We start from the raw sequence: 24,952 nt of genomic DNA, 5'->3' as shown, positions 1-24,952 counted from the left end.
GTGGTGTGTCCCTGAGTCTCTGAGCCCCGATGCAGTCACTGAGCCAGAGGAGGCTGAATTTGCCTGATATGCACACACTATTATTTCATTTACCTAAAGCCTCCGGTGTGCTACTTTACCTCTGCTCTGAGTGTCCTTGAGCACCTTCTAATCAAACTAAGTGTCTCAAACTAAGCAACTTAAAAGATTTATTTAACAAAAAAAATCAGAATGTGCAGTTTTCTTTAGACATACTGAAGTGCCAACACATATTTTAAATGAAATACCAGCACAATTGTGAAGATCAAACAGACTCTTTCTATACAAAAAAGGCATTGTAACCTATGCACAATGAAAAAGACTGAAGGTCAATCCTTGACCTTTCATTAAATTAGCCATGTTCTTCAGGGGGTTTCAGTTTCCACAGATCTGTGGGTGATAAGCTTATACAATGCTCCTTGGTTTGAGGGGGGAAATTCTTTGAGCTCTTGCAAGGCTTACACATATGAGGATTTCTATTTATTTAATTAAATAATAATAATAATAATCATAATCATAATCATAATCATAATAATAATATATATGTTATAAACCCTGACAATACTAACTACATCGGTTGAAACTTTTGAGTGTCTTATTTTGAGTTCTTCACTAAACCCAGTTGATGGACTACAGAAGGAAAAAGGCTGACCCAGATTGTGAGGCACTAGTTTGAATATCCTGTTAGCTTCCACTTGTACTGCAAGATACAGAGACTCAGTGGAATACACAAAGTGTTGGACTCTTTTGGACTCTGTTGTAAGAACCGTTCCACTGAGCACAAAGTGCTATTCATGGTCCAGATACTTGAGACACTTGGCCAATCAAAGGCTTCTCTTTTCATGTCCTTCAAGTGTAAATGTCTTAACTAAGCCAATGCCAGTCTCATCAGTTACATAAGAGAACTAGTTCTCTTAAATGTCTTAACTGAAAGGAATCAAGTGAATAAAACAGCCAGGTAGAAGCAGGTCATGAGAGAACACCTGTAGTGTCTTTAACTTCTTTTACCACCCATGCCCACCTTGCTCATGTTTCATTCATACAAGTCCACTTGTGCATGCACAGTCCAGGATTCCTCTGGTCATATCTGTTTTCATCTAAAAACAGAGGTCATTGTTCACTGCCATGATATTGAGCACTGAAACAAAACAGTGTGTCTGTTGTCATGCCCCAGCCTCGGATTATCTCCCCCACTTATCAGGTGCATTTTATTAAGGAGGCTGGAATTGTGGGAAGTCCAGGTCTGTGCTGCTACCTCAGCAGGTGGGCTGGGCTACAGATTCATCCTAAACCTGACACACAGAGCTGCAGACGTGAGAAGGTATCCCGGTGCAGAGGTAGAAGATGGTTTTTCTAACAACTAAAATGATGCAAAGGACGGCGCTCTTTGTGACGTTTGGAGGTTTGGTCACCTGTCTGATCACCACTTTTCTTCCTCTGTGGAAGACGATGAACTCTGACTTGAACGAGGTGGAGAACTGGTTCTCAGGACTATGGCAAATGTGTCTCTATACAGAGGAGGTGGGGATTCAGTGTAAGGCCTATGAGACCCTCATGGGACTGCCTATGGACCTGCAGATCTCCAGGGTGCTCATGTTAGTGTCTGTTGGCACTGGTGGCTTGGCTCTGCTGGCTGCTTTTCCAGGACTGGACGGGGTGGAGATGTGTGCAGGGCAGCCAGGCCTGAAGAGACGGCTCCTGGTTCTGAGTGGAGTTCTGTCCTGGGTGTCAGGACTCACCACTCTGGCTCCGGTCTCTATTGTGGCGTACACAACAGTGGTGGAGTTCTGGGATCAGGGGTTTCCTGATGTGATGCCTCGCTGGGAGTACGGAGAAGCTATGTTCTCTGGATGGTTTGGAGGTTTAGCTCTGGTCATTGGGGGGACTCTGTTCTTTGTAGCTGTGTGTATGGGGGACTCTGACCAGAGACCACCAAGTGTACCAAACAGCCCGCAGGTGAAGCACAGGACCAAGAACTACCTGAAGACTGAGGTGTTATAGATCTCTTAGTGTCATTTTGAGGCCCGTCTGCGTGAGTGAATAATGACTTTTGAAGTACTTCTAGGGGCTTCATATGTGCGATGAGTGATATGTGAAAAGTAGGACTCTATTTACCACTAGACAAACAACATAGCAGCTCTGATAGCACATGACTAGAATCACTATGACACAATATTATATCATTGTAAGTAGTAGTTTATGTGTGTGTAACTTTATTCACTTACATTAGTGTGTACAGCATAGGCTTTCTAGCCCATTTTTGGGGGTGCTGAAGCATCTCTAAATTTAATCCAAGCACCCCTAAAATTTTAGAGATTTAAAAAAAAAATGTTTTACTGTAGGCTATTTCCTTTTTAACAAGCTAGAAAAGTTTCAAAACCATAAAGTACTTGGTTGAAACGTAATATTTTAACAACAAAATTACAGCAGCTCCACTGCGTTTTACATGTTGTGCATTGCATTTCAAATGAAAGTCCAAAAAAGAACTCCAATGTCAATTTTTGTTTTTTTTGGTTCTCACTATAGGGGGCTGGATTACTCCAGAAACATACATACTGTTTATGTATATGTTGGGGAGCTGGTATATCAAAATGAGTCGTCCTTCCCCAGAAATTAGGGTTACCATTTGTTTCTTTTATGATTCCAATCCATTTCTCTTTTACTGTGGCTCAGCATTTAAATAACCTTTTATCAGATTTGATGGTTTAGTCACATACTTTCCCAAAAAGTGTTATACTTTTCTTTCACAAATGTGGGAATGAAATTGCATTGAAATGTACAAAACAGTGAAATTGATCTTGCCCAGCTCAGCACCCCCAAATATCCGACCCTAGAATCGCCCCTGGTGTACAGTATTTGTGATTTGAGTTTTTCTGTTGGTTTGGATAAACTTGAGCAGAAATAGACCCAAATTGAATCGTAACATAGCAAAAATCTAAAATAACTTAAATGTAAAGCACTCCAAAAATGACTGGAGATGTTAAGATGCACTGTCAATGAACAACTATGGAGAGCAACCTATGTTCAGTATTTTACCATCAGGACCAGTATGAAAATGTCCAACACTGGTGGTGCACAGGGTCTTTTGCTCCACTGCCCTGGCAGGAATGACTACATTGATGTGAGTTGCATTCCAGTGCTGCAGCTTTTCTGTGTTAAATTTCTTTTCAGGGAGGGACTTGGCACCAGCAGCTCCTCTTAGTCCTTAATACACTTCTTGGCATTTGTATGCTGCTGTACATTGTGATGATTAGAACTGTTTTCGGATGTCACAACAAATCAAGAAATGATACAGAGTAAATTACTGGAATCGGTCTGCATCGTATCAAGTTGTTTAAGCTGTGTTTAACATGTCTTTTCTTTTCACCCACACTGTTTAAATGTAATAAATCTACCCTTATAAAAGCTGACATTAATACTTTGGCAGGCTATGATTCTGTATTAGGATTCATTCGCCTCTCTCGACTCTGTTAATCTCAGTTTTTGGATGCTACAGTTCTGTCTGGCCCCTGCAGAAAAGAGCCCCCCCTGTAATTCAATTAAACTGAGTGATGTATGGGCCCTCCCCTCTCGCTGGGAGAGCCTGATCAGTCATCTTGTCGTACATGTGCACACCGCCCTCCCCTGGCTTCAGCTCAAACATGCTTTTAAATGTGCTTGAACACATGCAGAGAGCAACACAAACATGGTGACGCTGGAGCACATGTGCACGTGTGTTAGCTGTCAGCACAGAGTGGAAAAGCAGTAGGGATCTCTTCTATCTAATAAATCTCTATTCTACATTTTGTCACATTCTGCACAGGTTGTTAATGCTGCATACTGATCACCATCCTGTGTTAATGCTGCCATAGAATTAACTCTTGTATTTTCAGGTGAATGACCTTGTTGCAGCAGTAATTTAAAGGGGAGGTGCAGTTCCTGCCTAAGGGGGAGCATAAGGAATGGAAATATGTTGGGAACTCATTTCTATAAGGCTCAGTATACCTTTTTAATCCTGCCCCACCCTTACTGAAACTGAGGTTTACTGCACCAACTGCACTTTTACTCCCTCTCCCTCTGCTGCACACTGATTGAAGTTTAGCACACATTTGCAGTAAGAGCCGTTTTGTTGTTTAAAGCAACTCTATGTCTCCTGCTGGTCAGTATAAGTGCAATGCCACCCTGGTAAGTTTGAATAATAGCTGATCCTCCTGCAGGAGCACAGGCATGCAGCACAATGCATGCACAGCAAGCAGGCAGTGTGATAAGTGGGCAGCCAGAGCAGGCAGCAAAGTGGGGAGGGCAGCAAGTGTTTGATCAGGCTTAACTGGCAAGTCGGGTCTTTAAACATCTGAAGTCGAGGCTGAAAGGGTCTGAGCAGAAAAGGAAAGGGAGAGAGAGAGTGTGTGTGTGTTTGGGAAATACAGAGAAGAAGGGTGGGTGGGTTGGAGGACGAGAGCAGGGAACGGTGAGATTCGTGCTGTGTTAGCATCCCCTCAGCAACTCCATCAATACTGCATACAGCTGAGAAACTGGCAAAGGTCCTCCGTGCTGCGCTTGCAGACTTGGTCAGAAGGAGAGCAACTCCCACGGCCGGTCGGCTCAGTCTGCTGCTGGAGAAGAGAAGGGGGGCTCTGCGCGGGGCACACAAACACACACTTACTTACTCTCCCTCACACACACTCACTATAGTCTCTACTGCATCAAGAGGCAGAAGAGGAGAGCGGAGAGGGGTACAGAGGGACACACAGACTGGGAATACTCCAGTGGACTGGATTGTTAGGATATTGTGCTAATATGCTGCCGCGCTCCACAGGGGACGCTGAGCACCGGGGAGTTTGACAGGATCTCAGTGCACCTGCTCCATGCACACTGGTAAGCTGGTTCTTCTTCTTTTATTTCTACAATCAGCACTATATGGCTCATTTTTATAGCCTCTCAATGTGATATGTGTTTATGTGCTGCTGTGTTTAGTTAGACTTATTTCTTCATGTGGATTTGCCTACATTGATGCTGTATGGGCACACAGAGTTCTTGTGCGAAAGTTGCTGTCTGGTTCCCTGGAGAACCATGAACTGTGCTGCAGTCAATAGAACTGAGATCACAACAGAGGAACAGATTTAAATGTATCAATCATGTCTGTTTCACATGAGTGTAATAATAGATCAATCTACAGGGTTTGTTACATATTTGATAAAAAGTGAATCAGATAGTGGGCTGCCTCTCACACTTGATTCAAATCAAATGTATATAAAATGAACTTATATTTGTGTATTTGTGTACTCTGATAGGAAACTGCTCAATAGCAGAATTGTTATGAGGCAGCACCCACCATTCCAATTTTCCATGACATCATGGAGAGGTTATCGCTCAAAGCAGCAGCTTTAGTTTGTGTCAACTCTTTATAAGACAATAGCAGATTTAAAAAAACAACATGTTCTACCTTGAAGCACTCATTTCAGAGCCACAGTTAACAATGTTGAATGAAAGTTAAATGTTTGTTTCTACAGCCACGTGGCATTTGTGGATAACCCTAAGCACCAAATGTTTGGTTTACAACTCTAAAATAGATTATGATTACCAAATGTCACCTACGTGTAACAATGGGTCAGATTTCATACATTATACTTCATACTTTAATGTTTCTTTAAGCAGTATACACACTTAAGGAACTCTTTGTAACCTACAATACTGTTGTTTACTCTCTGGTTATACTGACCGTAATTCGCTTACGACTGAAAAATATCCACAATTGAGAAAACTCTTCCGGAAATGGAGTGAATGAGCCTGCTCACATTGATTGTGTCACCTCGTAGAGCTTCTTATTGAGGATTGCGGTTAAGTGTAATCCACTCTTTATTCTTTCAACTTAGCACACGTAGGTAAGGGAGTAAATAGAAGTTAATCAAAAGCTTATTGGCAGTTTGGGAAACTTCCTGTGGATGACAAAATAGTGTAAATCTATCTGAAAACATGGCTTGAAACACTTTTCTACTTCTCCTACTATTAAGGAAAGTAGAACAATTTCACATACAGATACTAGATGAAAACCTCAAATAATTTCCCCCATTTGACCCTTACTTTGCATTCCTCCTTAAGCTGAAGGTAAACAGAATATATAATCACTGAGAGCCTGGTGAGAGAGCCCTTTTTCTCAACACTTGGTTTACGCAATTAGGGGATGATTCCTCAGCTTATCTGGTTGTTTCTCAAACCAGGAGAACGTGAGTGAGGGAACAAGGTGTGTTAGTGTGTGTAGTTAAATTGTTGAGAGCTCTTGTCCATTATCAGCAGAGGATCAAAGGGCCTTAATCTTTAACTTCAGGCTGACATGCCTGCTAAACGAGTGTTTGAATAAAACAGAGACCACCCGTTTGTATTGTTTGAGGTGAATGAGCCTCTAGACCAGCAACTCTTATTTTGTTTAGTGCTGCTGAAAGTCCAGTGCCTTAGAAGTGCTGGGAAGTGGTTACCAAGGACAAATTACAAACCCACTGTTGAACTAAATATGGATGTAACAGCTTCTCTTCATCTGCTGGAGATTTGTATTAATGAGGATGAGGTCTGCTGGTAGCACCAAATAGGGGTTAGTAGCACTGATTTCCCTTTTTTGATGAGTGTCCCATTGGCAGTGTCTTAGAGCAGTAAAATCACTTTTTGCTGTTGAAGGATGTATTTGTGAAGTCCAGTTTGAGCGATTGTTGTGTTGTCACAACGCAGAAAATTCCTGCTTTTTTCCTCCCTCAGTCAGTTCACAGGTCGGCCTCCTCACCCCCTACCAGGAGCTGCATTTTGCTAATTCTCCCCTCCAACATTCCAGTAACAGGTATTACATTTGTAGGCAAGTGAGTGAAACTGACAGCTTGTTTGCAGCAGGATTATTAGCACTGCTTGGGGACAGGCCCAACAGTGAGGGAGCGGGATCTGCGTCATATGTTGTGAGGACCAAATCTGCTTAACCTACTTTAGTTTTGCACAAAATATCTTGGAGCTCGCTGGAACTCCATGATGGCAGTTTGTAGCCATCCAATTTGTTGTTCATCAAATTTCAGAGGTGACAAATTATCAGAAGAGCAAGATGCCCTCTGTTTAAGAAGTCATCTGTTATGTTGCTCCCCAGTAGGAGGTTCTCAATTTAGAACATCTGATGTGAATAATCGTTTTGGACAGTACAGCTGTTTCTAGTGACATATTTTTAAATAGACTATTTTTCAAAGAAACAGGAGGGAAATATGTTTTACTTAAGAAATCTATTAAAAAAATAGAAAAATACATACAAAATAAAATAGCAGGATTGAAAATCCTACTTTATAAAACTACAGAGGGATTGTGAGTGAGGTGCAATGAATAGATTATATGGCCAAAACTCTTTTTTACCCTGTACTGTACATCCAAATTTTACTGTCCAAGGTAGTCAAGCTACTTTTTCTTCTTTAACAGTCATGAACTTTAGTCTGGCCCATTCAAAAAGAACACAAGATCAATTTGAAGGGTCCTGAGATGGCTTTTGAGAAAAAAATGACAAAAGGACAGTTGCTGCTCAATCTGTTTTCAACTTTTGCACCTTTCTGTTTCCCTTTTCAATGAAATGTCAAATAGTTACACCCCCAGAGGCATAAACACTTTAATGAAGTCATCTAAAAAGTTCAGCTGGCCTATCAGGAGAGGAGTTTAAAAGGGGCCCGTGGTACATAAAGGTCTTGTAAAGAGTCAAAGGTCAAAAGGTTGGGAATCATTAACTTAATCATCAACACTAAGTCTGAGCTAACAGGCAGATAAATATAGTGAAATAAATATGTAGTGAAAAGAATAAATCATTTCTGATATTCATTAGTTACTTTTTAAAAGTAAAAAGTGTGATAAAGTAAGAGGTTTAACTATACAACAAGTATCATGTTCAGTACTTGACTTGTACATTATTACTTTGAACGGCAAAGAACAGCCCTCAAACTAAATTTGACTGAACCTCATTTGCAGAGTTTTGGCAAGTCAGAGGAGATCTTTCCATTTCTCATTTGTCCTCAGGAACTTTTTCTAAGCAGGGCTCCATTCAACACTGCACCCTTTTTTTCTTAAGTTCAAGGACATTAAGATGTGCTCAGAATACCAAGCAGTCCTTCTGGTTTTACCTCAAAGGAATGATTTGGTGATGGATTGGAGTTGATTGATACACCTGCCATCCTCTCAACTGCTCAGATTCATAGCAGCCAGCTCTCTGTGAGTAAATATCTACTGTATGCGAGGGAGAAATACCAGAGCGGGCAGAAATGTAAGGGCAACGTAGCAACAAAAAAACGGGGGATTTTGAAAGTCAAGGGGCCCCTGCTTCCCTTTAAAGCACAGTGTGATGAGAAAGTTAATGTGTCGGAGTGCTGTTAATATTTAACGCTTTCCCCTTGCAATATGCATGAACAAAGGTAACAATGTGTGTGGAAATGTTCCTAATTAACACAATGGCTTCTTTAACAAGAACTAACATGTTACACACACACACACACACACATGCACACACACACACACACACACACACACACACACACACACACACACACAGAAAAAATATCTGGCTACCTTTCCTAGGCAGTCAAATCTTGACTCCTTATACACTTCAAAGTAACATCACAGCACTGTTTGTGGTTAACAACAGTCAATGATGATTGATTATAGGGACCACTACAAAAGTACGGGGACAAATGAGGGTCAAACAACCTTTGTTAGTGAAAAGCTCGAATTAAGAAGTGTAACCATAGCAATTACACAAAAAACATCTTACAATAGAGACAAAAAAACTTCTATCATGACAACAACCAGACCATACATTAATGCAAACCATTAAGCCACAAATCTGTGGTGTGTGTACTTGTTTGTGTGTTTTATTGATGTCCCTCTCTCTCTCTGTCCAGATTATGTGGAGGAGCTGATGTGTGCAATGGCAAGCCCGGACCTACAATTTCTCATACGCACAGATTTGTGTTATCATTACTTCCCGACCAAGCAGCCCAGCCAGAGGATCTGACCGCTCCTCCCCCTCCTCTCCCCCCTCCCTCCCTCTCTCTGGGTGTCCCCCAGTCCCAGGCCCACCATGGGAGGATGCTTCTCCAAAACCAAACCAGGTAACCCACATGACACATTGAGTAAAGCTTGGTCTAAAAGAAAACTAATTAAGTGCAAAGACTTCATACTTGCTGTTGTTACTGGATTGTATGGTACTGTGTGAGGTGTTTGTAGATGCTGTCTTGCTCTCAGTGTTCTGAGTCAGGTTGGGTGATGTCATTGAAATTGGTCTTGTTTATATAACAGTGTTTATGTAATATTTACTTGGATTAATGTGCTTCAATTTGCAGTGTGGTGCTTGGCTGGATATCAAATGATATAAATTACAGTTTTAATCTGAAATATACAGTGCCTTGCAAAAGTATTCATACCCCCTTGAACTTTTACACATTTTGTCATGTTACAAGCACAATGTAGATTTATTTTATGTGGATTTTATGTGATAGACCAACACAACGTAAGGCATAATTGTGAAGTGGATGGAAAATGATACACGGTGTTAAAGATTTTTTACAAATAAAAAACTCAAAAGTTTGGCATGCAAATGTATTCATCCCCCTTTATTCTGATACCCATAAATAAAATCCAGTGTAACCAACTGCCTTCAGAATTCACCTCACTAATAAATAGAGTCCACCTGTGTGAAGTTCACTCTCAGTATGAACACAGCTGTTCTGTGGAGGTCTCAGAGGTTTGTTGGAGAACATCAGTGAACAAACAGCATCATGGAGACCAAGGAACACACCAGACAGGTCAGAGATAAAGTTGTGGAGAAGTTTAAAGCAGGGTTAGGTTATAAAAACATATTCCAAGTTTTGAACATCTCACAGAGCAGTACTCAATCCATCATCCGAAAATGAAAAGCGTATGGTACAACTGCAAACCTACCAAGACATGGCTGTTCACCTAAACCGACAGGACGGGCAAGGAGAGCATTGATCAGAAAAGAAGCCAAGAGGCCAATGGTAACTCTGGAGGATATCCACTGCTCAGGTGGGAGGATCTGTCCACAGGACAAAGTATTAGTTGTGCACTCCTCAAATCTGGCTTTTATGGAAGAGTGCCATTATTGAAAGAAAGCAATAAAAAGCCCCATTTTCAGTTGGCCACAAGCCATGTGGGGACACAGAAAACATGTGGAAGAAGGTGCTCTGGTGAGATGAGACCAAAACTGAACTTTTTGGCCTACATGCCAAATGTTGTGTGTGGCAGAAATCGAACACTGTGCATCAACTTGAACACACCATTCCCACCGTGAAACATGGTGACAGCAACATGCTGTGAGGAGGCTTGTCTTCAGCAGGGACAGGGAAGCTGCTCAGAGTTGATAGGAAGATGGATGGAGCTAAAAACAGGGCTATCCTGGAAGAAAACCTGTAGGAGGCTGCAAAAGACTTGGGACTGGGGCAGAGGTTCACCTTCTCACAGAGCAAAAACCCTAAACACAAAGCCAGATGTACCATGTAACGGTTCAGATCAAAGCATATTTATGTATTAGAATGGCCCAGTCAAAGTGCAGACCTGAATCCTATTGAGAATATGTGGCAAGACTTGAAAATTGCTGTTCTCCATCCAATCTGACTGAACTGGAGCTATTTTGCTGAGAAGAATGGGCAAAAAAATGTTGTCTCTAGATGTGCAAAGCTGGGAGAGACAAACCCCAAAAGACCTGCAGCGAAAGGTGGTTAAAGAAAGTATTGACTCAGGGGTCTGAATACATATGCACGCCACACTTTTCAGATTTGTATTTGTAAAAAATTGTGAACATCATGTATCATTTTGCTTCCACTTCACAATTATGTGCTACTTTCTGTCTGTCTATTACATAAAATCCCCCAAAAATACATTTAATTTTGTGCTTTTAACTTGACAAAATGGGCAAAAGTTCAAGGGGTATGAATACTTTTGCAAGGCACTGTATTTAATGTTGTTGGAGAATGTAAGTCAAGGCTGTCTTATATTAGTAATAAAATGAACTGCCTGTAGCCGCTGTAAACATGAGGTTAAGAGAATGAACAGCAGGTCAAGGCGGTTAAAACAGAAAATTATTCCAACAAAAACACTTTATACACAACACTGTTTCCTTTGGGAAAGCAGTTATTTTTCTCAGTAAAACTTTACAATATGTTTTTCTCCAAAATATATGAAAGGACTGAATCCTTTCAAAGCTACCTACAGCCTCCAAATCCGGTTATACATCACATTCAGCCTCCTCTGTGCGCTGTATAGTGATATGTGTGGGAGGAATTTCAATGCTTGCTGTGGCATCTTTGGTCAAGAGGATTACATACTGAGACATGAATAGAAAAATATGACACTATTTGTGTGTGCTTATCCATTTTCAGTGCTCCATTGCAGTCTTATAGGTGATACAGTAAAATGGTAGGATCCTCAGCTGTCTGTGCAAGAAGACACGAAAGATTTGAGATTAAATGATTTGTTTAATAAAACTGTGCTGGTGGAATGAGGAAGAAGAGTTGTTTGTTTACTAATAGGTAAACAGAGGCCTTGAAGGACGATTAAGAGTGTGTCACTCACAGCGTGACTAGCCGCTATCCATAAATTAGGTTACACAATGATGACTGAGCCAGTGACCAACTGATGAAAGCTCTTGAATTTTAATGATTATGTTGTGGGTGTCAGTGGTAATAATTCCAGAGAAATATACCATAATATGGTTGGCTATTAGGGAACATGAAGTTCTACACAAGTGTAAATCCACAGACAATGAATTTAACATTCAGATGAAAGACGATGTAAAAAAACAGTCATAGCATGAAGTTAACTTCTGGTTTCTTAAGTGCAGTTTCAAAGTCTTAGGTTTGCATTATGTCTGATAGTGTTATTTTCTTTGTAGCCAAAAGTGACCACATTGATACCAGAAGGTGGGATAGAAGAGGAGTATGAGGTCAGCAAATGCCAAGCTATGCGTTGTTTCAGTGTATTTTAAAGGCTCTGATTTATTAGCTGGAAAATTAACTAGTTAACAACATCTATTTGCGGTGGTAGCTGACAGGACTTGTGTATTCATTCAACTAAAATAGAGGGCCTGTGGAACATAGTAAACTTGCTGCACACTTGGCCATATCCCGCATGGGAGGAATAAGGTTTCTCAAAAGACATCATTATCTCACTTCTATGGCACGCCATTTTCTCTGTGGGGTAGAGCGAACAGCAATGTAAACCTTTATGCATGCACGAGCAAAGAATTCAGTGAATGTAAAACACTGAACAATCATAAAAACAGGTACGGTGAGCTCACACAACAATACATGCTAATACTATTAGCATATAAATAAGTTGATCAGTGATCACTAATCAGTCACTTAAAACAACAATGCCTCTAACTATGTACTAGCTTAATATTAGTTAGAAACATATTTTTTAATTCAAACAGACATACACCTGTTATAAGTAATACAGACAAAAAAAACATTGTTTTACGAGGCTGTTGTAAAGTGGGGCATTTTGATATTAGGCCTCATAAAATAATGACTTGCCTTTGAATATAGCTCCAAGTGGTCACTCAGAGAACTGCAGTTTTTGGTGTTTGCACTTAATTTTGGGTTGCAAATTATTTCGCCAATGTGAAGGAACCACAGAACTTGACCATCTTTTCTAAGTGTTACAGGCATGCTGAATTCTAAGTTAGTGGTGGTAATGACACAATATGTAGGTATCATCATTTTTTAAAAGAATATAAGGTTATGACTTCAACATTGTGGCATTACTTACTACGTTTGTAGTTATAGACGGAAGATTAATAAATGGTCATTTCCCAAACCTAGAAATAAAAGGTGATTTATGATTACATACAACACCCAGTGTATATAAAGTAAAGTTCTATATCAATGTTTAAATGGGAGTACACATGAAGCATGACAGGACCTACAGGTAAGGATAGCTTATAGACTTATAACGGTGTTGTCTTTTTGCACCATATTAGCAAACACAGTATATTAAATACCATAAAAAGTACACATAAGGATCAGAGCACCCTGTGCTCACTCACAAATGAACAAAAGGTCTGCGTAAAAGGTTAAAACATTTTAAAGCTCAAACAAAATAATTTGAGAATTGTGTTGGATCAGAAGATCACTTTTCAGTGCTCATCAAATAGAGTGTCAGTGTGGGGATTTAGCAGAAGCATCTCTTTAGCTGTGGAAAGCTTTCTCTTTCTTTTCTTCTGCAATTGCACTCACTATTATGATTTTCCATTGATTTTAATTAAGGCTTGCTCAGCAGGAGAAAATTCCAGCCAGATTACTGTGTAAGAACCGGATGATCAGCACATTTTTCCAGCCGAACAGATAAAGCCTGCTGCAGTGAAAAAAAAAGAGTTACACAACCATTTCTTAATGTTCAGTAATATATATCAAACAACCGGGCTTCACATGTCAGTGAAGAATACATGTATCAAAAAGACAAATAAATACACCTCACTCCGGTAGTCTGTATATTAGGAGGATACCAGCAAAAACTGGAGTATCGATTTTAGCTATACTGAAATAATCTTTTAATGGTAGCTATGTCATGCTCCTTTATATGAAAGTGATTATAACCTTCTCAACTTGTGTAGCTACCTGTTTAAATAAACATTTCCAATTCAATAATCCTCTTCGTATTATCTTAAAATCTTTTTGAGTTAGAAACATTGTGTAGTTAGCCGATGGTTATCCATAATAAAGCCCGACAGAGACCAAGAAGAGATTCTATTCCACATAACCAACAGTTAAATATACAAACAAGGTGACACAAAGTATTAGTATCAAACTATTTAGGTGTTGTGTCAACATTAAAACCTTACATTTCCATTCATGGTAGTCAAACCAATAGCCTGCTTTACTGTTTAAAATCACATTTATAACTCACTCAAATTGAAGTCTAACCATGAGCAGTTTTCATTGGCATTCTTAACAGATGCAGAAAATAACATCAGCACCAACAAAAAGTCTCCTTCATCGTAACTTAAAGTCTGTTGGTGTTTCTTTTCACTAAACCAGTCTCGTAATACAGCCCAAGCCCATACCAAGTTATGGTTTGTGGTTACTTTGTGTTTGCTTTCTTCAGTTTGGTTGACGTGTCTTTCACTCTGTTGCACTTTATGTGCTCTAACATGTCTTGCTAATTCCTGTGCTGATGATGTTTACTGATGCTATTGGAAAGTAATGTCTTTGGCACATTGTCAACAGGAATAGGTAACATCATGAACAGTTTACACCTTTTCCCCGGATTGATTCAATATGTGTGACGTGTGTGATCAGCAGTGGTGGACAAAGTACTCAGCTTCATTTCTTAAGTCAAAGTATAGATACTCCATGTCAAATATTACTCCAATACAAGTGAAAGTTGCTCTGTCAAATTATGACTTGAGTTAAAGTACTGAAGTACTTCCGTTTAAAAATACTGAAGTATTCAAAGTACTTCTTAAAAAAACTAAAAACTTTATATTTACACAAAGCATGAGTGCAGTCAAGAATACACAGGAGTACATTCAGTTACATTATGTTTATCTAGAAACCATTACTTGAAATCTCTTAAAACTATACCATGGAATAAAAACAGCAACTAAGTTACTCCAAGCACAGACACACTTAGTTGAAATGTTCATCCTGAATGAAACAAATGTTATGTAGCTCAACACGCTTTCTCAGGTTGGACAGTGAATTTTTGTATGTTTGGGCAGAGTGAGAAACAGGGAGAAAATTTTAAACGATACGTATCATTCTTCATTTTAAAAACCTCTAACACGGGCTGAAGATATGGCCATAGGTGCTCATGTGGAGAACTATAGCCATCATTACCATATCTAAATGAACTGCCTTATCTGAGTGAAATTTGCTCTGTATTTGCTCCACGTTTAACCATGGAGACACATGATATACAGGTATGACTAAACCACTGAGACCAACAGAACTACACAAACACATTTTACTGTCTTAGGATCAGGTTTCAGAAAAGAGAAGGAAATTAATGAGCCGACTTCAAAGCAAAAGTAGTGAGTAACTAGAGCACTGATAGAAATGTAGTTGAGTCAAAAGTACAATAATTGTCTTCTGAATGTAGTGGAATAAAAGTAATAAGTTCCCCAAAAAATACTCAAGTAAAATACAGATACTCAAAAAATTTACTTAAGTACAGTACTCAAGTACATTTTCTCTGTTACTGTCCACCACTGCTGATCAGTTTGTCCCTAGTATCGTCAATAACCATTGTCAAGGGGTTTTGACCAAGTGTTTCACACAGCCAGGTGACTGATAAGAAAGCTGAGTAATAATGTCGTTCTGCTTTTACTCCTCATTCAGTTGGTTTTCTATTATGTGTACTGCCTCTGGAGATCTGCAGGTTTCTTCACTGTTATTCCTTTTAATTGCAATTACTCCGGTTTTACTCCAGAAGACAACTGTGGATTTGTATGGTCAAATAAGTGAATAATACATTGAATTACACTGCATATTAAAGGGTAGAAAGGACAACAAAAACCAAACTTGCCCTTTTATATTTCCCCCTTCACCTGCTTCCTGCTCATGGTCTTAAGATGCCAGACATAATTTGTGTCAAAGATGTGTATGAAGGAGGGTTTGCAGGAATAATACTTGGTAACTAGTTGTATCAATAATCTGTCAATTATACTGAAACAAATGTCAGCAGATGTCTTTCATATTCCTGCAGTATATGACAGCACTCTGGGTGTTTAATTCATGAATTTGTATATGTTTGTTTTTAATAAGTTGTGTCTGTGTTGTGCAGTTGAAGTTAAAGTGGAACTCTCTCTACTGGAAAAAGAAAAAGAGGTGGACGGGCTCTCACCTAATGGCAAAGCGAGTCCTTTTGCTGACTGCAGACCTAATGGGGCCCTGGCACACGGCTCTGATGAGGACTCTACAGCTCTATACCACAAGCCACGGGACTATGTGGAGGTGTCAGTCTGCCATGTCAAGGATATAGAAAATGGACAGTAAGAAACTTCACAATACAGCTTTTACTAGTAGAATAAACTTTACGCAAACCAAACAAATCAAACAAAGCTGCTGTGAGGAACTTTTGATTTGTATTGATTTTGGCGCCCCCTGTGGACAAAGTGATACCTCTTATCTCTTGTCCTGTACATGCAAAAGTAGTGTTTTGTACAAAAACATTATCCTGTTGTCTTCCAACAGTCAAATTTATCACACAATTTGATTATTTTCCAAGAAAACAGTCAATAAATGCTGTTTCTAAAGTGAGATGTCAATCATCCAGTCTGACACCTACCCCCTCTCAGTGATTTCAAGCATTAAAAATGTCAACAGAGCAGGCATCAGTTTTGTTGCTGACGGTCTTGTTTGCTCTTAAAGGTTATGAAGAAGCATCAGTATCAGTTTCAGTCTGTTTCTCAGCCATTTCAAAACTCCTCACAGTGCCTTTAAGTAAGTTAAAACTATCTGTAAGTGTAGCACAAGTAATTAACCTAAAGTGCAGCATCTATTTAAAACTTGCTCGTGTTAGCAAACATTTTTTTTACTTTTACATTTAGTACAACTCTTTTTAACTCAGAAGTGACACAAAGCAAACAAACAATAAACATTGGAGTAAATAGGTTGAACAATTTAGAGGGGCAAAGATAAATATCTATGTTTAAGGCTTGCTAGCATTAGCACATATTAACTTACATAGGCTTCTTGACATAGCTGACCTGTCCAGGCTTTAGCAGCATAAGCTCTCAACTGAGAGTATATTTCATGGCTAATGAATTCCACTTTTAATGTGACTATGCATACACCAACTACTTCATCCTTCAATGTCACGACATGTATCACCAGTGAGAATGTTTGGCAGGAATCTCTTCATCTAGGCTAAGTATTATTATTCACCGCATTAACGAGGCAGCCATATTGCTCTGACGTCAAGCTGTGGGCGGGAAACTCACGTTCTCTTCCGTGTTTTTTTACTATGATTATGCAGGTTTCATTTGGCCTCTTAAGTAGGAAATCTAACGAATCATTTAAAGTTCCTCAAAGCCTCAAACCTTAACCACAGCAGTATATTATCACACCATTGTAGTTTTAAGCAATGAGTATGAAAGCACAGGAAAATCTATTATTATACTGCAGTGGCAGAAATAGATTGCAGAGGGTAAAGTGTAGCTGTTGTTGTATTATTTTGCTGTAAAAAAAAAAACAATCTTCCAGGCATTTTACCATCTGGTTAAAAAGCCTAAGTGGATTTCCTTGAATGATTCAATCAAAAAACAGTTATGAATACTCAGATAAACCATGTCACGTGTGTGTTTTTGTCAGGATGCGTGAGGTTGACCTGGGATGCGGTAGAGCTTTGTTGATCAAAGAGCACGGGGAGTTCTCTGCCATGGGGCACAAGTGTCCACATTATGGTGCACCTCTTGTCAAAGGTGAGCCATTTATATTTTCAGGTATGATTTAAACATTCTTAATAGTATAGAAATTTATGAACTTTGATTTCCTGTTCTTTCAGGTGTATTGTCAAAAGGCCATGTGCGCTGTCCCTGGCATGGTGCGTGTTTTAACATTGCAACAGGAGACATCGAGGACTTCCCTGGACTGGACAGCCTGCCTACCTTCCAGGTGACCCTCTACGCTGGTGCTGTCTCTTAACACATTCCCTGCCTTATCATGTCTCTGAGCACCATCAAAAAGTGTACACATCGCTCATGTCTGTTTGCTCCAGGTCAGAGTTGAGAAGGACAAGGTGATCATTCGTGCAAACAAGCAGGTAATAAGAAAACAGAATGTGGGGAAGTCATACTAAAAAATAAACATACCACTGGATTTATTTGAGATCTTAAAAATAAAATCTTTCTAGGCTCTTCAGTCCCAAAAAAGGTCAAAGCCCATGGCCCGATGCTCTGCAGTCATTAATTCCAACACAGGCTTTAGCCATGTTCTCATCATTGGCTCAGGTCAGTGTCCTTCTTTCTTTATTCCACAATCTTAAAACTACAACAATCCTTTCATTTTTGACTCTTCAATTTAGTATCCTCCTTTACTCTTTATTTAATCTTTCCTCTGTTATTGTGATTATTTCTGCAGGTCCGGCAGGTCTGGTGTGTGCAGAGACGCTGAGGCAAGAGGGCTTCACAGATCGCATTGTCATGTGCACCATGGACAGACATCCTCCATATGACAGGCCTAAACTGAGTAAGGTTTGTACACACAACTAGTCTACATAAATCTAAGACAGAACTGTCTTTGCCAAAAACATTATGTAACAGACTGCAGAGGTGCTGCTTTGGTCAGTCTGCTAAAAAAGATGTTCTTTGGGGAATAGCTGGATCTCATTGCAACAAAAATGAAAAGAAGTTAAAGTAAACCAACGTTACTGAGTGTAAAAGGATGTGACTTTTCCCCCCAAAAAAAGCTTATACAAACATATGTTTTGAGTGGGTGCTTTGGAAAGATTACTTTACTATCCAAAGATTTTTTTCCTTTACATGAGTCATTCATTTGTTGATAGATTTAGCACTAACTTAATGGTCCTCAGTCCCTAGAGAGCACAGCAGAGCACCTGAGACTGCGCTCCATGAGTTTCCTACAGGACCATGACATCGAGCTGCTAACAGAGAAAGAGGTGAGAGGTCATGACCTCAGAATCTGAAGGTATTACATAACAGTTAATGATAGATCCACTCATGAAGAAGGCCTTTACAATACTTTTAAAAGTAACACTTTGTAATCCTATGATGTTTGCTTCAGGCTGTTGCAATAGATGTGAAAGCACGATCTGTGACCTTTGAAGACGGCCTAAGGATTGAGTACAGGAAACTCTTTATTGCTACAGGAAGCAAGTAAGGACAAACTTTTAGTAAAAACAATAATTGAACAGTGTACATCTTAAATTGTTTAACTGACATCTGATCTCTTCATTGTTCTGCTGTAAAGACCAAAACCAATGAACTACAAAGGCAAGGAAGTCATGAACGTGTTTCACCTCAGGACACCTGAGGATGCCAACAGCGTAGCAAAGCTGGCAAACAACAAGAACGCTGTGATCGTAGGGACATCATTTGTTGGTAAGAAAAATGTATAATCACATTATTCTTATTTATGCATGACAGATGACCTACCAGCTAGGTAAAAGTAAGAGTCAGATGTAAGCCTGTATTATAAACAAAGAGTACAGTCTAGACCTGCTCTTTCTGTAGAGCGTCTTGGGATAACATTTGTTGTGAATTAGGGTTATATAAACAAAAACGGATTGAGTGATTGATTGATTGAATGCAAATACGTGAAATTAACCATTTTCATTTTATATGTTGATAACGCTACTCAAGCTAAGCAGAAGAATTTTCATACTGAAAAAATACTTTTAAAACATTATATTAGATTTTTTAACTTCTAAAATGGGTCAATTTGACCCGCAACATAACAGAAGGGTTAAATAACTTATTGTCTTACTCAGTCATGGAATTCATTTATATTGTTCAGTTATGTTCTTCTGTAAAAAAAAAAAAAATTAATATACAGGTAAAATTATTCATACAGTGGCAATGAAGAAGTAATCCTAATGGGAAGCTAGTCATAATGGTAGTTGGATTGGAACAGCAGAAAAGACATTTTTCTATGTGTAAAAATAATGAAACCAGAAAAGGAAATACAATTCTGCTGTTTGCAGAAGTGCTACATGTGTAACATTATTTCTTTCAATCAGTCCAAATCAAAAACTCACCCTTTCTGTGCTCCAGTCATATAAAATCTACTTTTCATAGAATTTAAATTTCAGAGTCATTTAAAGCTTTCATTAGTTGTTTAAATAAAGCACTGGTTACTGTGAACATCTAATGGTTCACACCATTTTTATCACCGTCATTGACTCCTCGGGCTTTCCAGTCAGGTTGAGTCTATTTTTTAACCCTCTGCTGTATCATTTTGCACTAACTACAAGTTTAGTCTGTTGTTTCTTTGTTGTGTTGCCAGGCATGGAGGTAGCTGCAGCTCTAACTGACAAAGCCCACTCAGTCTCGGTCATCGGGATTGAGACTGTACCCTTTAAAAAAGCGCTTGGGGAAAAAGTAGGGAAAGCCATTATGAAGGTCGGTGCGCACACACACACATAAACATACACACACACACACATGTTTATGATGTCATCAGCAGGCAGTCCCATGCAGATGTTTTCTCATAGTTACACTGTGTGTGCCATTTGTTTTGTTCTGCAGCTGTTTGAGGCAAACAGAGTGAAGTTCTACATGCTGAACGAGGTGTCAGAGATGATTGGTCATCATGGACAGGTATTCAGAAAGTGAGAGAAACAGGATGACATGATGCTCAGAAGCACTACTTTCTATTGTTTAATTTCCAATTATATTTAGTCAGATGGAAAACACATTCATGCTCGGAATCATCAAAATTTCTTCGGAAGTACAACGAGTTTCAAAGCACCCTTGAAATCTGATTTGATAATCCTAAATTGAGGATTTCTCTTTACAAGGCTGGGCTTTGTTTCAACTGTTTTGCCAATTTGATGGCTTCTCATTGTAGAAGATTTTCTGTGAGATATGTGATGAATATCATGCCGACTGCTTACAGCTTCTTGTGCACACAGAGCATTTTGACTTTTTGCTTTTATTCCTAACCATATTAGACGTATTAACTTACGTTACTGTGTTTACATTGTGCAAACACAGCATGCAACTATTAAAAAAGAGGCTGTGTAGTAAAAAAGGAAGTGGTTGTAGTCCACTATAATTGTTGCATCAAATTATATGACCCCAATTTTTCCAACACAAACACAGTTACTAAAATATTTTATGGGAATTATTTTGTGTAAGGGCCCCACATGCAAAAAAATGTATTTTACTGTGTTGATGACACCAACACGCATAATAGAGGCTGGAAGATAAACAAAGTTTGTAGGGCCTCTTAGTATTTCCATTTATCTTCATAAATTGATTTGAAGTGCCAAAGCAATGAATGAAACATTTTGCATATCTAGTTCATGGCCTGGATTTTTCTATTTCACAGCTGAAAGAGGTCGTCCTAAAGAGTGGAAAAGTCCTGAGGGCAGATGTGTGTGTCATTGGTGCAGGTGATATACAATTCCTTCAGATGCTGTCATAATTTATAGTCTTTTTACCACAGTAGATGACTTCACAATTTTTCAGTAAGTTTTATCTGAATTTCTCTCATGTGTCTCCTCTCTTAAAGGAAGTGTCCCTGCCACAGGCTTCCTGAAACAGAGCGGCATCCACATGGACTCCAGGGGTTTCATCACTGTCAACAAGGTATGTTATAGTAAATTATAAAGTGATATGAAGTGAAGTCCAATGTTGTTGATTAACTCCTCAACACTTTCCCTTAGATGATGCAGACAAACACTGAGGGGGTGTTTGCTGGAGGAGATGTGGTGATTTTTCCTTTCCCGCCACGGAACAACAAGAAGGTGAACATCCCTCACTGGCAGATGGCTCATGTACACGGTGAGTGTGTTACAGCTCTGTTCTGACTGCATATCTGAAGCCTTTCTCCTTCAGTCTAATGGAAATGTTATTTTGTTTTCAACCTTACCAACAGGAAGAGTGGCAGCTCTCGGCATGCTGGGCAGAGCAACTGAGATGAAAACTGTGCCTTACTTCTGGTCCGCCATGTTTGGGAAGACTATACGCTATGCAGGTATGTACTGGCCTCCCACCAGTCTTTGGTTTAAAAAGGATTTAGTAGAGCCTGACATTTTATCAGTGTAATAAAAAAGCATGCAGCAAGAGGCAGATCAGACTAAGAGGTTGTCAAGTGTTGGTAAAAACACTGCCATCTAGCTGTAAAATAAAAAATCAACACTAACAAGACAGAAAGCTGAGCATGAAATGGATTGTTGTGAAACGTAAAATGTTCTGTTTTAAAAGGTTATGGTGATGGATTTGATGATGTCATTATACAAGGAGATCTTGATGAGCTGAGATTTGTGGCATTTTACACCAGGTAGGTTTTATTTTGTATTGTACTTGTTCACTTTCACTACTATCATAAATGAAATGAATGAAATGATATGCCAAATTGATTTCATGTTCTCTGTACAATCTAGCTTTAGGCTTTAATAAGTACTTATTGTCTACATGCTGCTCATTGTTACTCTCTGTTATCCGTCTATAGGAGTGAGGAAGTGGTTGCTGTTGCCAGCATGAACTATGATCCCATTGTATCCCGAGTGGCAGAGGTCTTAGGATCGGGAAAGACGATTAAGAAACGAGATGTGGAGTAAGTAAGAGCTAAATCTGGTCACGGTTACAATAGCTGTTATGTTCTTTAGGTTTCTCAGGTTTTACTGTGAAGAAAAACATCACAAATAACATCACTTTGAAAGGAAAACACTTGGAGTCATGAAGCTTGTGACCTTAATCACATGGAAAGTATTAAACAGGCAAACCAGTTGGCCTATTGAAACTACACCTCAAAACACTTCAAGAACATCAGCTGGTATTTGAGTAATTTATACAGCGACACTTTATCTTGCACATTGCTTGATTTCACAATGATTTATTTGTATGATACACAAAAGAACAATAAATAAGAACCAACTATTGGGACATTAGTTCACAAAAGGAGGCATATAGATGAAGTGTGGTGCAGTACATTAGGTACTGCTTATTTATGAGTGATTTTGAGAAGAAGAACGAAACTATATCACTTTAGTGTTGTGTCAAGCTTTTACAATTTGAAAAATAACTTGCAACACTTGATTTTTAAATGCATATTGAGTGATTATATAAGAATACACACATTATTATTTTTATTTTATTTTATTTTATTTTATTTAACCAGGAGAAAACCACATTGATATTAAAAATCTCTTTTTGAAGTATGTCCTGGCCAAGATCAGCAGCAGCACATTCCAGAAAAGTTACAGACAAACAACACATAATTCTAAAACATGACAACATATCATGGGTTTCAGAACAAAAAGGCATCAGTCAAAGCATTTACAAACTGAAGCATCTTCCTCAAGAGCCTTCAGTCTGCTTTTAAAAACATTTAAAGAGACAAGCTCACTTAAACCAAGGCTCTCCTGCAACAGGTTCCAGGCTGCAGGAGCAGCGTATCTCAAACTCTTTTTACCCATTTCAAGACGCGCTCTGGGGACTGAAAGCAAAAGCAAGTTTTTTGAGCGGGTCACGGAGTGGAGACTGTAGCTTACAGTATCTTTTAAATCCCATGAGTGTTAGCTCCGGGAAAGTAACCACAGCAGGTGTGCAAACAATTGCATACAGCTTATAAGTGCTGAACTGGTGGAAATACAGTTCTCTTCATTTTATTCTACTTTGAGATTAAAAAATAAACAACTTTTTGATATATGTTAAATATTTATTAATGTAGCTATTTCCTGAAAATCTTTTATTTTCATGAATATATCTGTTAATTATCAGCAAACCAAAGGACCTATACAGGATAAAGAATCATGTCACTGTTATCATGTTGCTGAAGTTATGTTTTTCTTGTCACTGCACACATTTCTCTCTGTTTTGGTCTAATTTCTTTGTAGTGTTGCTCATGTCTCTCATGTCTTTCATTTTTAATAATGCAAACTCAAAATTTCCAGGATGTTAGCACGACTTGGCAAGTATGAACAAATATGAGCTTCTTCTATTGTTCCTTTCACTCTACTTTTTGCAGGGTGTTGTTATTGTTGTAAATGTGCACATGTAAGTGGGTCTCACTGGTGTTCTCTGGGTTTGCAGGACTGGTGACATTTCCTGGTTGATTGACAAAGGCTCTTAATGACTTTACCGAAAGTCCTCCACAATATGGTGCTGTGACACTGAGCAGCTATCCCGGTCTGGACACACGCACACACAAACTCACACACCTGGGAACAGGACTTTGGAGACACACTTCCGAGAGGACACCACTGAGGCTTGCTTATGTTCCTAAGAGACACTTAAATGTGACACATGGAGCCAAACACCGTCTGCAAACACTGCATCAATGTGTTGGCAGGTCTTAATGACATTTTTAATGACAAAGCAATACTGGATTCAAGATGTATCTATCTGTACACTTTGTTAATAAGAAGCCAAGGACAGGCATTGGCATTTTCCTTTTGTACAAATAACACTGTATATAGTTATAATCCTGAATGCAATGGAACAAAAGCAAGAGCATCCAGTTTGAACTTAATTTTTTAAAGTCTTATAAAACAGGTTTGAGTGAACGCTCACAGACAGGCCTTAGATCTGCATGCAATAACAGACTGTAATAAGACTTAAAGCTAATAAGCCCCTTGAAAGACTTTTATATCTAAAGAAACAATGACTTGCAGCAAACCCTAGATGCAGCCTACTACACACATGCACACACAACCACACACACATACGGCTTTAACTTCTAGCAAATGATAGTTTCAAGGATAACGCACTGTACCTCTTTATTATGGCTGCCTTGCTCGTAGATTGCACAAATCAAATTTCCCCTTTGATCACATACTAGTGCTTGCACAGTAGAGTCATGTATTTTCTACCCCTCTATAGACAAATCTTGTAGTAGCTTATTTTTCATTGCTGGAATATCTTTGTTACTAACTCAGGGAACTGAGGTTTGTGGCCTGGGCTGTTACTGGTCATTTTTGCAACTAGGAATGAATTTGTTGCTTTTTCCCTATGTGCATTTGTTTTCATCAAGAACTGCTTGTCATGTTTGTAAAGCTGTTAATTGATTACATCCTGATGTGCTGATGATGACCCTAAACTACTTGACACACAGGTATAGAGAGTATTTTAAAAAAAGAAAACCTTGAGCAGCATTTTGTAACTAAACTTTGAAATAAAAGTCTTCCAACAACAAGTATTCCCTGTTTTGCACATCATATCATTCTCCATATTACTCCACATGGTGCTTATGAGGCATTTTATCATTCAGGAGAAATACAAATAGAAGAGAATAATTCAGTAGAAAAT

At 39.0% G+C, this 24,952-nt stretch overlaps 2 protein-coding genes across 2 annotated transcripts; both read left to right on the top strand.

Annotated features, from left to right (window-relative positions):
* The first annotated feature begins 1,362 nt into the window (after positions 1–1,362).
* si:dkey-98f17.3 (uncharacterized protein LOC793143 homolog) lies at positions 1,363–2,019 on the top strand. The gene has a single exon (XM_034692959.1). It carries the CDS (start codon positions 1,363–1,365, stop codon positions 2,017–2,019), a length of 657 nt encoding a protein of 218 aa, XP_034548850.1.
* A 2,417-nt stretch (positions 2,020–4,436) lies between these two features.
* On the top strand, positions 4,437–24,842 carry LOC117819038 (apoptosis-inducing factor 3). Its single transcript, XM_034692238.1, has 20 exons — positions 4,437–4,872; positions 8,901–9,110; positions 15,802–16,009; positions 17,331–17,440; positions 17,524–17,633; positions 17,737–17,781; positions 17,872–17,968; positions 18,099–18,211; positions 18,550–18,636; positions 18,762–18,853; positions 18,948–19,078; positions 19,983–20,098; positions 20,225–20,296; positions 21,030–21,093; positions 21,213–21,289; positions 21,367–21,484; positions 21,579–21,677; positions 21,908–21,983; positions 22,155–22,259; positions 23,738–24,842. The coding sequence occupies exons 2-20, from the start codon at positions 9,080–9,082 to the stop codon at positions 23,775–23,777; spliced, it is 1,791 nt and encodes a 596-aa protein (XP_034548129.1). The 5' UTR covers positions 4,437–4,872; positions 8,901–9,079; the 3' UTR covers positions 23,778–24,842.
* Positions 24,843–24,952: the final 110 nt, after the last annotated feature.

This window comes from Notolabrus celidotus, chromosome 9 (assembly GCF_009762535.1).
Source record: "Notolabrus celidotus isolate fNotCel1 chromosome 9, fNotCel1.pri, whole genome shotgun sequence".
NCBI lineage: Eukaryota > Metazoa > Chordata > Actinopteri > Labriformes > Labridae > Notolabrus > Notolabrus celidotus.
This window is presented reverse-complemented; position numbering and strand designations above follow the sequence as displayed.

What these genes read in the sequence shown, in the direction of transcription:
- si:dkey-98f17.3 (XM_034692959.1), top strand. Translation starts at nt 1,363, where the DNA reads ATGGTTTTTCTAACAACTAAAATGATGCAAAGGACGGCGCTCTTTGTG.
- LOC117819038 (XM_034692238.1), top strand. Translation starts at nt 9,080, where the DNA reads ATGGGAGGATGCTTCTCCAAAACCAAACCAG. An exon ending in TAGGGAAAGCCATTATGAAG is followed by an intron (nt 20,099 to 20,224) that starts GTCGGTGCGCAC and finishes TTTGTTCTGCAG; the next exon opens with CTGTTTGAGGCAAACAGAGT. An exon ending in GCAGATGGCTCATGTACACG is followed by an intron (nt 21,485 to 21,578) that starts GTGAGTGTGTTA and finishes CCTTACCAACAG; the next exon opens with GAAGAGTGGCAGCTCTCGGC.